The 15,227-nt window shown below is 39.0% G+C and overlaps 1 protein-coding gene across 1 annotated transcript in view; it reads right to left on the bottom strand.

The window, feature by feature from the left end:
• Nucleotides 1-11,359: 11,359 nt before the first annotated feature.
• Nucleotides 11,360-15,227, bottom strand: part of ercc2 (excision repair cross-complementation group 2) — a 121,382-nt gene continuing 117,514 nt past the window's right edge. Inside the window, exons 18-23 of the mRNA XM_062552363.1 lie at nt 12,701-12,793; nt 12,475-12,547; nt 12,323-12,393; nt 12,060-12,203; nt 11,825-11,968; nt 11,360-11,708 (exon numbers count right to left, since the gene is read on the bottom strand). Of these exons, the coding sequence (XP_062408347.1) occupies nt 11,616-11,708; nt 11,825-11,968; nt 12,060-12,203; nt 12,323-12,393; nt 12,475-12,547; nt 12,701-12,793 (618 nt within the window). The 3' untranslated portion in view covers nt 11,360-11,615. The remainder of the gene's footprint in view (nt 11,709-11,824; nt 11,969-12,059; nt 12,204-12,322; nt 12,394-12,474; nt 12,548-12,700; nt 12,794-15,227) is intronic.

Here is a 15,227-nt window from a genome sequence, read left to right as displayed (position 1 = left end):
GAATGTAGAGCGTCTAATTGATGTTTATAGGCAGACTGTTTAAAATGGGTGGATGAGTGAATGGTTTGAAGAAGATGAATGGATATAAAGTTGGATGGAATTAGGAGGACTTATTTTGATACTGTTGTGCGCAGAGGATACAGGGGAACAGAATATGTAGTCTTCAGAGAGATTGTAAAGCCTGAGAGAAACTGACAGTTGGTGCCCAGGTGGCCGGCCACCTGGCGTAAGATTCTAATTGCTGCCGTGATGTCATAATGAGCAATGTTAAGTCTATGGGGGAAATTGTAATAGTTTTTAACTAATAGTTTAAAAAGTATAAAAGTTACAAAGTTGAAAAATACAAAGCACACATCGCGTAAGTAAGACCTACGCGACATAGTTTGAATGGAGTTTCTACGTTAAGCGGTTGAAGCTGAATTGCGTGCGTTAGAAGAAGAAGAATAAGAAGCCTAGGAAGAACAGTACAGTGCATTTTCATGCACTGTAATAATAAGAAGACTTGGAATAACAGTATAGTGCATTTTCATGCACTATAATAAGAAGAAGAAGCCTAGGAAGAACAGTACAGTGCATTTTCATGCACTGTAATTATAGAAAACAAGGAGATATTTCAAAATATTGATAGGGTAAGCTTATCAACACTGGACCATGTCTGGTGCAGAAATAATCTGAGAATGAAGCAGTACATTTGTTACTGTGTATTTTTTAGTTCTGAGTATAAAAACAATGGCCCTTTCCGAAACGGAGTCCCTACTCACTTCGACTTGGTTAGCGAGTGAACTTCATTTTCAAGTCACACTCGTGGGTGCGGAGAACACTCGCATTGAAGGGGTAGGGGTTAAAACATATGGAGTGGGATAGCTGTCAGAATATTCGTGTCCATAGATTTGATGCACATGCGTATTTGTCTGTAGTCGTGCATAAAATACATATTTGTGAGTTCTCAAATGAGTCCAGTCGTGCATAAAATATATTGTGTGTATTTTATCCATCAGAATACGGATGGGAAAAAAATACGAATTCAAAAATTACAAGTACGAAATCAAATTTTACAGGTAGGCTTTCATTTATGAGTACGACTTCGCACAAGTGACTGAACTGTCAAAATACGTCATCGCCGCATTCAGAGACATTACTTGTTGAGAAAAGAAACATAGATCGAGATCAAGACTGCGCTTGCGCTGAAGATAACGCCATCTGGGGGCAGCGTTGCCGCAGCCATGATCGCACTGTCACCGCAGCTTGCAGTGTTAGCAAGTCAGTGCTAACGTTTGTGATAGCTACCTGTGGAGTTGAACAAATCGTCTTTTTTTTGGCTTACAGTGTCGGGAAGAACCTGTTGTGTGTTCGGCTGTTACAACAGCAGTGGGGAGATAGAGATATGGAACAAAAATGTATAAGTTCACCGTTATTACCGTGTTGACACCATAAGCACTAGCTAATAGCACTGCAGCTTCCCAGCGAGCCGAAGAACAAGCTGTTCGTCAGAAGTGGAGTGGATTGTGAACATAAACGTTCAGAACAAACATGTCACGGTAAGTTTTGTTCAACAGTATAATCTTGCCAGTTGCCACAATGACTAGCACGCTGTTGTATAGTCTTCTATGGCGAAACATCAGCTAACTTTAACGCTATCTGTGTTGGTGTGTCAAGACATGGCACCAAATATTTGACGTAGAAGCAAAACTTAGTATATGCTAGGAACTTAGGAGTCGCCAGAATACTTATCTCCATCAACTAAATGGCACTATCGAAAAATTATTCGCTTGAACTATCTACCGCTCTGCGGTAGGGCAGCCATGGTGGCCATCTAATCAACATGGTTACATTACAAACAGAAAACGGATGATGGAGGTCGGGGGCAGGCGACACTATGCTAGTTGCTAGCAAGATTGCTTTCCCTCTTTGGTAACGTTAACCATGAAATAATCAACTGTTTGGAAAGATCTTAGTGTGTTTTACTCCGATTCAGTATTATAATAAACAGTTTTTGGGTAGCACTCACATTTAAAACTCTCACTTGGATATTTGATGTAGATGTTGGGCAAAATGTTCATGATTGTTTTTGGGTTAAATTTGTTGTTGTGCTGAGTTATAGTCTACATGTAAGTAATTTCCTTTTCTCTTTTGTTGTATTTTATCAGGGGTCATTGTCATCTGGAAGAGCACCTCCCAAAAGAAGATGTCCTCAGCCTTTACAAGAGGACACATCATGTGCTTGGAATTTGTGCACAATGGAATAAAGAACATTTGTTGATGTATTAATTACAGTTTATTTGAACTTGATAAAGTCACTTCATTTAATTTCTACAATACATGTATCACATACAAATTGTTGTTATATTACTATTACAAAATGACAATGCAAATGATAAGACCATATTACATTACATTTGGCTGAGGCTTTTTAGCCAACGCGACTTACAACATGGTAGAAACATTTAAAGCTTTTAAGAGCAATTCTAACGACAATTTAAGTGCATCAATGAGTGTAGTAGGTAGTACAGTAAGTGCATCGATGAGTGCAATTGTCTGTGGTAGTGCTATCAGAGGAGATGTTCTCTGAAGACCTGGGTTTTCAGACATTTTTGAAGATGGCGAGGGATGTCCCTGCTCTAGTAGGAACAGGTAGTGGGTTCCACCAAGGAGGGACGACAGATGAGAAAGGTTTGGATTGGCCATATGTACAAAAAGGTTCAAACATGCCCAGCCCAGCTACTAATATTTAGACAGGATATCAACCGTAATGACTCAAATTTAAAGTAATAATTCAAATATAAATATAATTCTCTGTGCGGATATAAGGGCCAAAAAGGTACACTAAAAAGTAGCCTTTCAAAAGGTAGGCACAGATTAATCAATAAATCCCTGTGTGGAAGTATGTGTTAAAAAGACACTAAACAGTAGTTAATCAAAAGGTAAGAATAGATTAATTGAATAAATCCCTGTGTGGAATATGGGAAAAAAAGATACACTAAACAGTAGTGATTCAAAAGGTAAGTATAGATTTATCAACGGATCCCAGTGTGGAAGTATGGACGAAGCATCATTAGAAAAAGCAACAGTTGTTCAGGGACAGCTAACTTGATGGTCCTTAGTTGTGAGTGAAAAAACATAATTGTAATGTTATACTGTACTACAAGTATTTGTAGTTGTAAGTAACAAGGCTTTGTAAAGAAACTTATTTCATTTAATAAACTCGGTCAGCATACAAGTGTAGCATGACTTTTCATTATCTCCTCTACTGATGTTCGTATCACACACATTGTAGTTAACAGGTAGCTACTGTATACCAGAACAGCAGCCCTCTGGTTGGGGGTAAATCTCATTACACATTCAATTATTACAATAATGGCGTACAAAAGTTGCCAAAAGCTGTCCATGCCCAAGCCTGTGTACATTTTGAGTCTTTGCCATCCAAAGCATAGGCCTACACTGATCAGTTTGTCACAGTATTTCGTTGCCTTAAAACTGTAGTGGTCTGCAGTATTCTGCAGACATTCACCTCTACATCATAGATTTTGAGGGCCACCCAAAAAAATGGGTGCAAAAGGTATCAGTACAATCTTTAAGTGCAGGCCCCTTGCCAGACACACGGGCCCATAGCCTAGACCACAACATATGCTATTATGGTTGTTACACAGGTTATGGTTATGGTTATGGTTATTTAGCAGACGCCTTTGTCCAAAGCGACATACAAATAAATAACAATACAAATTAAATTAACAGTGAACAATTACAAAATAGGGAGAATAGTAATATTATCAGTAAAACAATAATATTAAGCACTAACCTAATGAGAAATAAAACAGTGAAATGAGAATAGCAATCAAATAAGTCACTCAGGTAGCCTAATTATATATAATAATAATAACTAAAGCATGGTATGGCTAAATTTAAGGACAATAGCAAAATAAATGTCAAATTCTATCAATGGACAAATTATAACAAAACAATACTATTATACAAACCACAACACATCACAAACTCAAAGGACTAAGTGCATATTAAACAAATATGCCTTAAGACCCCTCTTAAAAGATCCAAAGCTGTTGCTGGAACGGAACAGGTGAATATAATATACCAGTATGGGTTTCTCAATGTCATTTACTGGTGTTGTAGACCGATAGGCTACAACTCACATCCAATACAATATAGCTATTTACAGAATCATAGATGTTCTGTAATCTGTAGGCTATCTATCCATCCATATATTTAGGTCTATCTATGCATCAGTTAGGAGCCATAGCCAGTGAAAAATACATTATAAGAATTTTAATGTGTCACAATTGTTTTGATATTGACAATCAGTCAAGAATATTTCTTGATTTGATTTGGGATGCTTGTTTTCTAACCAAAAAACTAAACAAGTGGAAGAGCAAAAGCCTAGTTAATTATTTTGGGGCGCTAGCCTGCAGTGGTTCTCAAACTTCTTCTTTCATTCCCCACTTTGATCAGGGGACTTTCTCGAGCCCCACTGTCCATCATCATCATTCTAAGAAAGTATTTCCCCACTGCTGTTGTAACAGCCGAACCGGTTCTTCCAGACACCGTAAGCAATAAAACGAAGGGGGTGAAAAGACGATTTGTTCAACTCCACTGGTAGCTATCATAAACGTTAGCACTGACTTGTCAACTGCAAGCTGCGGTCATGGCTGCGGTACCGCTGCCACAGACCTAAAAGAAACAATGCCCGCTGCCCCCAGATGGCGTTATATTCAGCGCATGCGCAGTCATGATCTCGATCTATGTTTCTTTTCTCAACAAGTAATGCCTCTGAATGCGGCGATGACGTATTTTGACAGTTCAGTCACTTGTGCGAAGTCGTACTCATAAATGAAAGCCTACCTGTAAAATTTGATTTCGTACTTGTAATTTTTGAATTCATATTTTTTTCCCATCCGTATTCTGATGGATAAAATACACACAATATATTTTATGCACGACTGGACTCACTCGAGAATTCACAAATATTTATTTTATGCACAACTACAGGCAAATACGCACGAGTATCAAATCTATGGACACGAATATTTTGACAGCTATCCCACTCCATAAAAACAGCGTTATATTTCGGATGTGCTTGAAAGGAGAAGGAAATTGACGTCATATTTGTTTTCATAGAAATTATGAAGGCAATATTAAATCGCCTTATGGGGCAAATAACCATATGTAGTCACTTCCGCACACACTGAAAATTCCCTCCCCCTGCCTCCATTTGGAGTTGTAGAGTCATGTGGTTTTCTCTCAGCCAATTAGGGAAGATCAAGCTATCTTACAAATATTGACATCATAGCATCTGACCAATCAGCAGTGGACCACAGCACCTCAAACACAACCATCTGGCAGAGATCACATATTTTCATCCCACAACTATCATAATAGCATCAAAACTAAACATTGTAAGTTGATGTAACTCACACATTACTTGGTTGAATAGTTGTGTTAAAGATTGAGATTGTTGTTATTTGCATAGCATTTTTAAAAATGAGCTTATTGTTTGGCTAAAAACTAAATGCACTATATTTGATTATACGCCCTATTCACGTAAGTGGCACAAGTGTCCATTTTTACACATATGCCTGATGTATGTATCTTTTTTAAATATAATTAAATGGCACACAGGTGCTTATTGTTAGTGTGAGACCAGTACTGTGTGCATTTATTTTAATGACTCAATACTGTTTAGTGATAAAACACAATTATGAGCAAATATAAGTGGTAATTTAGTGATTATAGTTGTTTTTCGGTTTTTATACACTGGTACATAGGAGTATAGCATTCATAGTACTAGGCACCTGTGTATGCCATTCATGCCATTTAATTATATTAAAAAGATACATGGTACACGAGTCCATGTACCAAGTTCGGTTTTGATACATGCAGGGGTTGCTGAGATATAAGATCACTTTCTGTCTGGCGGCTTCGCAAAATAGGCAAAAATGGCTGTTACGGGCGAATGGTAAAAGTTCCGAAGAAAAAACTGAAATGGGTTGGTGAGGCATCAGCTGAGGATGCTCTGTGTCCATTATGGTGTTGATTGGAGATTTTTTTTTCAAATTCATCCTCGGTTTTTTTCCCCCCCCAGACGGGCAAGGACATATATATGGTAACTTCATTGACCATGATTTGCTATGCCAAGATGAAAAATATTGATTTTTTTTTTTTAATGTCCTGAAACATCCCCCATTAACTTTCTGAAGTTAAAATGTAGAATTTCCAAAGATTTCAATGAGTGCCCTATAAAGGGTTAAGATGTCGTGAGCTGAGAATTATAAGGTTCTATCTCCATTTTGGTCGAAATTGAGTTTTTGACATAATATGATCCATTAGGTGCTTATTAATGCCTGTGTGCTGTTATTTTTGTAAAAAAAAAAAAAAAAAAGTTAACTATTAGCAAAATAAAAAGGTACTACAGTACAGTTTTGCTAGCTATGTAAAACTTTGATGCTCAATATCTCAGAACTACCCTAAACGGAGATAGAACCTTATAATTCTAAGCTCACGATGTTCTGGACACCCCTGTGTATTAGGATATACATCCCTCTTCTCTCCTTCTATGAGTGAGGAGTTGCATTTTATGCTTTATTTAACAACAAATTATTATTAATAAGTGCTGTAAATGCGACCTGCACATGTGTTTAAATATTACAGCCTCCTTCTGTACGATCTTGCCCATTTTACTGAGTATCAAACTAAACATGAGTTGTTACAATGTAGCTTAAATCACGCTCTTGTCTGTAAATGCTGTCATACGGACCAAAAAACAACTGGCAGGGAGATTACGAGCTGCACGAACACGTGAAAACGGTTGCACATGCGGTCCAAGTCAGCATCCATGCTGACTTGCTCCTGGAGGCGTGGTAGTCCCTCTCCCTAGGCACTTCACTCGACTCAAATTTAGTTTCGGATGATACTCAATGTGTGGGACCCTCGCGTGAATGTAGTAGTGTGTAGAGCTAGGGTTTAGAGGCACGTTTCGGAAAGGGCCACGATTCTCAAATATTTCACAGCACACTTCTGCATGTACAGTGCCCTCCAAAAGTATTGGAACACATGCTCAAAGTTAAATATAAAATCATCTTTTGGAAATTGATCTTAATGCCTTAAATGAAAAATTGAGGAAATTCTTTGTGAATGAATAATGTATTATAAATTATAAATAAATAAATGTTTTCCTTAAAATACAGAGGTCATAAGTATTGGGACACCCATGTTAAATTCCCATAGAGGATTGTTATTTTTATTTTTAAAGGCCAGTTATTTCATGGATCCAGGACACTATGCACCCTGATAGTCCCCTTGGCCTTTGGAATTAAAATAACCCCACATCAACACAATACCCTTCACCATACCAAGAGGCATGCTTGGCATGCTTTTATGTCAGTTATTAGCTGCTAGCTAATTAGCTGGTTTGAATTGCATTGAGCTCAATGCACTTCCAATGACCCCTGTATTTTAAAGAGAAACTATGCAGGATTGGCAATTTCATCTACGGTTTCGGTTTTCGTTTTCGCTCGTTTTATGCTTGCATATTACTGCATATTACATATTGCTTTAGCGTGCATATTTATACATATATAGGCTATACAGCGCCCTCCACAATTATTGGCACCCCTGGTTAAGATGCGTTAAAAGCCTTAAAATAAATACATTTTTTATTGTAGAAGCATACTCTCACACTGAAAATTTTAGAAAAATGTAACCTTCAACTCAAGAGAATTTTAAGGCGGGAAAAAAATCCCTGACTGAGAAATAATTATTCTTCACAAAATCACCTGTTCCACAATTATTGGCACCCCTAACAATTCCTAGGAAATAAATGTAATTAAAGTATTTCTGTCATTTCTGTCATTTCTACAGTAGTTTACAAAGGCGATCAGAGTATGTAGGAACATTTAATTAGTAATTCTTAAAATCCTGTTTCCCTGGGCTATAAATATGACGTGACACGAAGGCCATTTCTCTTCAACATGGGAAAGACAAAGGAACACACTGTTCAAGTAAGGCAGATGTGTGTCGACCTTCACAAATAAGGCATTGGCTACAAGAAAATAGCCACTCGCACACCTGCCCATATCTAAGGTCAGAGGAATCGTTAAGAAGTTTAAAACAACTGGAACAGTGGTAAACAAGCCTGGAAGAGGACGCAATTTATTTTGCCACCACGCACAGTGAGGAGAATGGTAAGATAAATACATTTTTTTCCAAAACTCACTGTTACAGAATTGCATCAAATGGTTGCATCTTGGGTTCACAAAGTCTCCAAAACAACCATCAGGCACTATCTACATGCCAACAAGTTGTTTGGGAGGCATGCACGGAACAAAACCTTTCTCACTCAAAATCATAAGCACAAACATCTGGAGCGGTACTGGGCCTTCAACTGGGACCGTGTGCTTTGGTCAGATGAGACAAAGTTAGAGCTTTTTGGCAACAAACACTCTAAGTGGGTCTGGCGTAACAAAAAGATGAGTATGCAGAAGAGCACCTCTCATGCCCACTGTGAACCTTGTTAGGGTGCATGGCATCATGAATGCTTTGAAATACCAGGACATTTTAAATCAAAATCTGGTGGCCTCTGCCCGAAAGCTGAAGATGGGTCGTCACTGGGTCTTTCAGCAAGATAATGACCCTAAACATATGGCCAAGTCTACACAGAAATGGTTCACCAGACACAGTATCAAGCTCCTACCATGGCCATCTCAGTTCCCAGACCTCAACCCCATTGAAAACCTGTGGGGTGAGCTGAAGAGGAGAGTGCAGAGGAGAGGACCCAGGTCGCTGCATGATTTGGAGATTTTGTGCAAAGAGGAATGGTCGAAGATCCCTCTTTCTGTTTTCTCTAATCTTGTGAAACATTATAAGACAATAGGCGTGTTTCCACTATCGGAACTATCAGGCCGTTTTTCAGGGACTTCGCCGTGTGCGCTTCTCCACTGACCGGGAAGTTCCGACAGGGCCGTCTTCAGGGCCATTTACAGGAACTAAAGGAGTACCTGATGGAGGGTAGGTACTAAAAACGGCCCGGTAGAGTCGCTGGGCCGTACTAGTGGCTACCTCGCGCAGATTGGTTGTCGCAGTGACATCAGCAGATCACGACAAACAACCTCGAAATTTTAATTGAGGAGTTGCTAGAGGATTTTTTCACAACATGAGAAGCAGAAGACGATCTACTTGACTCTACTCGTCAAAATAACTCTTCTAGTCCGTCCAGTCTCCTAGTCAAAACAGAGCTTTTCGCTGTTGTCGTTGCTTGTGTGATGCCAATAAAACTCACTTTCTAACACGTAACACTTTTACACTTTGCCTGTAAACTGAGCTAGCTAGCACAGTACATATAAAGTTAATGGCAAGGGCTAGTAAGGTTTGCTAGCTAGGAAGCTAAGGACTGTGGCTAAACGTGTATGTTGTTACAAACTAACCTCATTGCTTGTGTGTGATACCAATAAGACACACTTTAATTTAGCCTGTTAACCGACCTGGCAAGCTAACTTTTGCACCGTAGCCTAATGAGTGACGTTCGCTAGCTAGCGGTTTCGTACACGCAACCTAAGCCTACAAGCTGGCTTTACATATTTTTGTAATAACAGAGAGCGATGTAAACCGCGTGGTAATTACCTTTATGTTGGGATAACTTGTGCTGTGCTCCTACTCACACAAGAGCTGGCAGTAAGTGTGATTGCCTACTAACTAAACAACTAGCTAACAGGCTAATAAACAAACCATGCTAGGCGAGTAACGTCGTGGAAGGGTGTCACGTCACTTGTAGTTGTAGTCCATTTATGAAATGAAACGAGCAATTACGTTTTTTTTTTTAATTAAGGCGAAATAGGGTCTGATATTTTCACAGTTGGTAGATTATTACAGTATGAAGACTGAAACATATTTTTGGTGGATAAGATCGCTGGTATAGCTGCGTAGTATTTATTTGAAAAGTGGACAACATTGGAGCTGCTCTTCGATACACTTATGATGTGGGTGCTTGCGTTTCTTTACGAATCTGCAGTCTTAGTTGGTATAGAAATGACTTAAGTGACAGCTATATCGTGTCGCGAGGTACATACAAGGCCATCAATGTAATGGAGACACAACGTCTGAGAGGACCAGGCCAGTCGCGGCCCGGTCAAAAGTACCTTCCCCCAAAAAAGTCCCAGAGCCAGGGTAAAGGAAACACGCCTAATATTAGGTGCTGTTTTATTGGCAAAAGGGGGTTGTCCAAAGCATTAACATCAGGGGTGCCAATAATTGTGGCACACATGATTTGATGTAAAATAATTATTTCTTAATGTGGGATTTCTTTTCCTTCTAAATAAATGCACTTGTATTAAAGGTTGGATTTCACACTTTTTTTCATTGTGGTCCTACATTATTTGGTAAAAAAATAATTTATTAGAAGCTAAAGAACACATCTTAACCAGGGGCGCCAATAATTATGGAGGGCACTATATATATATATATATATATATATATATATATACAGTCATGGTTGAAATTGTTGGCACCCATGCTAAAGTTGACTAAAAAGAGAGATTATAAAATCATCTTTTGGAAATTGATTTTAATGGCTTGAGTAATAAAATGAGGAACAATCCAACCTTTAAGGACACAAATTTTCTTTGAGAATGAATAATGTATCATCAATAAATAAATGTTCTTCCCAAAATACTGGGGTCATAAGTATTGGCACCCCTATGTAACCCTATGGGAATTTAACACATAGGGTTAACATGGGGGCAGGCCGTTTTTTTATTTTTAAAGGCCACTTATTTCATGGATTCAGGATACTATGACCTTTGGAACTAAAATAGCCGCACATCATCATACACCCTTCACCATACCTAGAGATAAGCATGGTGTTTTGTTTGGTTTTGTTCAGTTAGCCTGTTAGCTGGTTTGATTTGCATTGAGCTCAATGAGCATCAAACAGGCTAATAGGCTAAATGAACAGGAGCGATCGCCTCCTGGACAAACTGCAAGGCTGCAATAGCGGATAGGGACACTGGGGGCGGGAGGATATATTACTGTTTTCGATAAAACTGGTCAGTCAAGCAAAACAACGATTTCTAAGCGATTGTATGACTATGAAAAAGTTGTATAGGGTCTCTTTAAGGAAAACATTTATTTATTTACAATATATTATTCGTTCACAAAGAAAATTGATGTCCTTAAAGGTTGAATATTTCCTCATTTTTTCATTTAAGGCATTAAGATCAACTTCCAAAAGATGATTTTATATTTAACTTTAAGCATGTGTTCCAATACTTTTGGAGGGCACTGTATCAAAAAGCCGGTACTGTAGTATTTGACAATTTTGGTTCAACATCCACACATCCATACAGACTCAGCAACAGTGTGTTCTTAATGATTATGTTTAATCATTCTCAAAGGGGAAAGTTTGACAACAAAATTATGTTCTCAACAGGACAGAAATATGAATCCTTAAAGCACCTGCTACAGCTGGGCAAGCCATTAAAGGTTATATGGTCTGAGAAGCTATAACAGCGGCTTCAATCCTGTATTAATAACAAAAACAACAAATACAAGATGAGATGTACAAAAGCAATATTTCACAGAATGAATGGGCTAGAACTGATCTCGGTGGCTGCAGCTCAGGATTGGTGAGCGAGCTGAGTAATCCGCTGGAGCATCTCCTCAGACTGAAGCTGCTCCAATGTTAAGAGGGACAAGCCCAGCTGGTCCTCCTAAACAGAACACAAATCATGTTCATTTAATTTAACTATCAGAGCAGGTGTACTGAAGCTCTTTTCATCTACTCAGTTGAACACTATGAGATGATGTGTTGTGCATGTGTCCTTACCCGTCTGAAGGGCTGAGCCATCTGTCGTAGGAAGTGCTTGGACAGCTGTACGGTCTCATCAATAGAGAGGTTCAGACTGCTGTCAGTGATCTGCTCCTGGATCCATCGCGGCAGCTTCCCTCTTTTATCAGCCCGAGCATAGCGCTGTCAAGAACGGAGCAGAGAATGGTTAAGACATGAAGACTAACCATCTTACTGTCATTGTCATGACACTGCAGAACACTCAAACACTTACTTTATCAGCAAAGATCATGAGACCATAGTCTGTCTTTCCACGGATGGCTCGGCCAACGCATTGTGCAGCATGACGCATGGCATCAAAAGTCAGGAAGTCATTCTCCCGAATCTGAAATTGGTCTCGAAGGTACTCCAAACGAGCCTCAAAGACACAGAGATTCAATATGTTTACTGACTTGGATTTCATATGATTAATAAGCAAAACAAGAAAAAGAATGAAATTAATGTCAGAATGGAACTGAAAGAGGTGGTGAGTCATACCTTGAGAATGCGGCTTTGTGTATAAACATATGGGACACCAAACATGATAACAGCACGTCCATAATGATGCACTGTGGAGGATAAGTCTGTGTATAAGTGATACAAGCAAAGCTAGCTTAAATAAACCATATTAAGTGTCAGAGAATATTCACCAAAGTCAATTCCTTCAGACACTTTTCCACGAGCCACGGACAGCAAGATGGCTCCACGGCCGTTTTCACAAGCCTGCAAGACCGTGGTCAGAGGTCATGGTAAGGAGAGGTTAACACTGTAATTACATTGTCTTCTGAACTGAGATAAAGCTATGAGTACAAGGCTCAGAGAGAGTGTGCTATGGAGGTGGGCGGGTGTGGAGCAGTAGCAGGAATGCACCCATACCTCCTGATACTTCTCCAGAGCCATGCTGGTTTCTGCTGCATCAGGAGTCTCAATGAAAATGAGCTTGTTCCTTTGGACATTTTCCAGGATCCCCTACAGCACCAGAGATCACAGAAGCAGCACAGTTAGTATTTCTTTTATCACAGGACTGAAATTTCCCATGGTTCCGGCAACCGATGTATTTGCATTCATCACACACTTCGGTAGCACTTTATAATAACCGTCGCCTATAAATGGTAAATTAATACTTTATTTAGTATACATTTATATATAATATAACTGTTTAGAAATCACAGAATGATAGTTAGTTAATTATTGTTAACTTTAGGCTGCCTATAATAAGTACATTGATAGTTTATTTAGTATAAATTTAGGCAACGCTTTAGAATAACATGTGCTTATTAGCTATTAACAGTGCATAACTAGCAGTTAACAACTGTTAACATACAGCTTGTAAGTGTTAATAAGCAGCCTTTTAAGTTACTTACAAGCATATTTGTAAACAGTTAACATGCAGCTCGTAAGTGTTAACAAGCAGCTTTTTAAGTTACTTAGAAGCATATTTGTAAACAGTTAACATGCAGCTCGTAAGTGTTAACAAGCAGCTTGTTAATGGTGAAAAAGACATTTCTTAGCTACTTGTAGTAAATTCTGCAGCCCCCCAATCTAAAGCGAGAACGATGTAACTAACAGTTAACAAGCCATTTCTTAGCTACTTGTAGTAAATTCCGCAGCCCCCCAATCTAAAGTGAGAACCATGTAACTAACAGTTAGCCTAACCTTAGATAACTAAATCGATTGAACTGTGAGAAATGCACCTTCAAAATGATTGGAACCAGTGGGAATCGAACCCAGGCCGCCTGCATCGCACTAAGCGCTGCAGCCAACTGAGCTGCGTTTTTATTACCATAACATCTGAAGTTGTTTTGCTTGTTTCTATGTTCCGCTGAGGTTCTATATCATACTGTAACAATCCATTAAGAGTCAGGGTTATATTAACGGCTTTATTCACCAAGTTGTCTCACAAGCTTTAGAACAGCGTATGTGGCCCAAGTCTGGTGCAGAACCCACAAGATCCTGAACTTCCCGATACCTGTTGCCTATCAGCCCCGGGGGTTTCACCCCACTCTCGCCAAGCTGCCAATCACGAGCGTGCCCAGGGTTATACATAGCACGGGCACCCTTTAATTGACAGCCGGTCGCTACAATACCAATTACCAATTATGATCTTTGCTTTACACGTAGACTGCGGACAAACTGACTGTTTTAATGCATTCACTGAACTGAAACAGCATCAGAAACATATTTGTAAAAAGGGTTATTGGTATGATGTAGAAAATCAGCGGAACATACAAACAACAGAAAAAAAACACTAGTTGCATTAATAGAAACGTAGCTCAGTTGGCTGCATCACACACTGCGACGCAGGCGGCCCGGGTTTGATTCCCACTGTCTGCAACAATTTTGAAGGTGCATTTCTCACAGCTTACTCGATCAGTTATCTTACATGGTTCTCACTTTAGATTGGGGGGCTGCAGAATTTACTACAAGTAGCTAAGAAATGGCTTGTTAACTGTTAGTTACATCGTTCTCGCTTTAGATTGGGGGGCTGCAGAATTTACTACAAGTACCTAAGAAATGTCTTTTTCACCATTAACAAGCTGCTTGTTAACACTTACAAGCTGCACGTTAACTGTTTACAAATATGCTTGTAAGTAACTTAAAAAGGCTGCTTATAACACTTACAAGCTGTATGTTAACAGTTGGTTAATGTTATTAAAGGATAACAACAGTTAACTGACTGTTAGTGAATAATTGTTAACTGCTTATTATGCACTGTTCATAGCTAATAAGCACATGTTATTCTAAAGCGTTACCGATTTAATGTACATAACTGGTACACTTCATTTAATGGGTTTATGCCACTGTATCAAAGAGTAATAAGTGTGTACCAACACAGTTGATACATGTGCTACGTAGGGTAATGGCAGACATCTTCCAAGATATCAAAGACACAACATACAGGTAATATGTTCGTGCAAGTAATTAACTGGTACATCTAACAAGAGTAACAAAGGTGTAGCAGTGCAGCTATTACATGTACACTGAGGACAATGAGGCCTTGACTGGAGCTAAGAATGGTTTGTATATTCAATTTATCCTGACCAGATTTACCCCATCCAGCAGGTCTCAGGTCAGCCCTTTGCCTCTAATGAAAAATGTAGGCAAATTGGCAAAGTTTTGTAAAAGCACTCAGTATTACAATGTAACAACTATATGTAGGTACCCACAAATACATAATGCAAGTACGATGCTAGTACATGCTAGTACATGTTGTTACACAGGTTGTACCACTGTACCTAATTAGGTAGGTACACTGTAACAGCAACACATTAAAATAAAGTGTTACCTAAAGTATTTACCATTTATAGGCAACGGTTATTATAAAGTGCTTCCCACACTTTTATCCTGTGACCTAAAGCGGTGTTTCTTAACTCTTTGAATGCCGCACTGTTTTTGGAAGCTA

The sequence above is a fragment of the Sardina pilchardus genome, chromosome 13 (assembly GCF_963854185.1).
Source record: "Sardina pilchardus chromosome 13, fSarPil1.1, whole genome shotgun sequence".
Lineage (NCBI taxonomy): Eukaryota > Metazoa > Chordata > Actinopteri > Clupeiformes > Clupeidae > Sardina > Sardina pilchardus.
The sequence above is the reverse complement of the archived record's forward strand: the minus strand, read 5'-3'. Positions and strand labels throughout refer to the sequence as shown.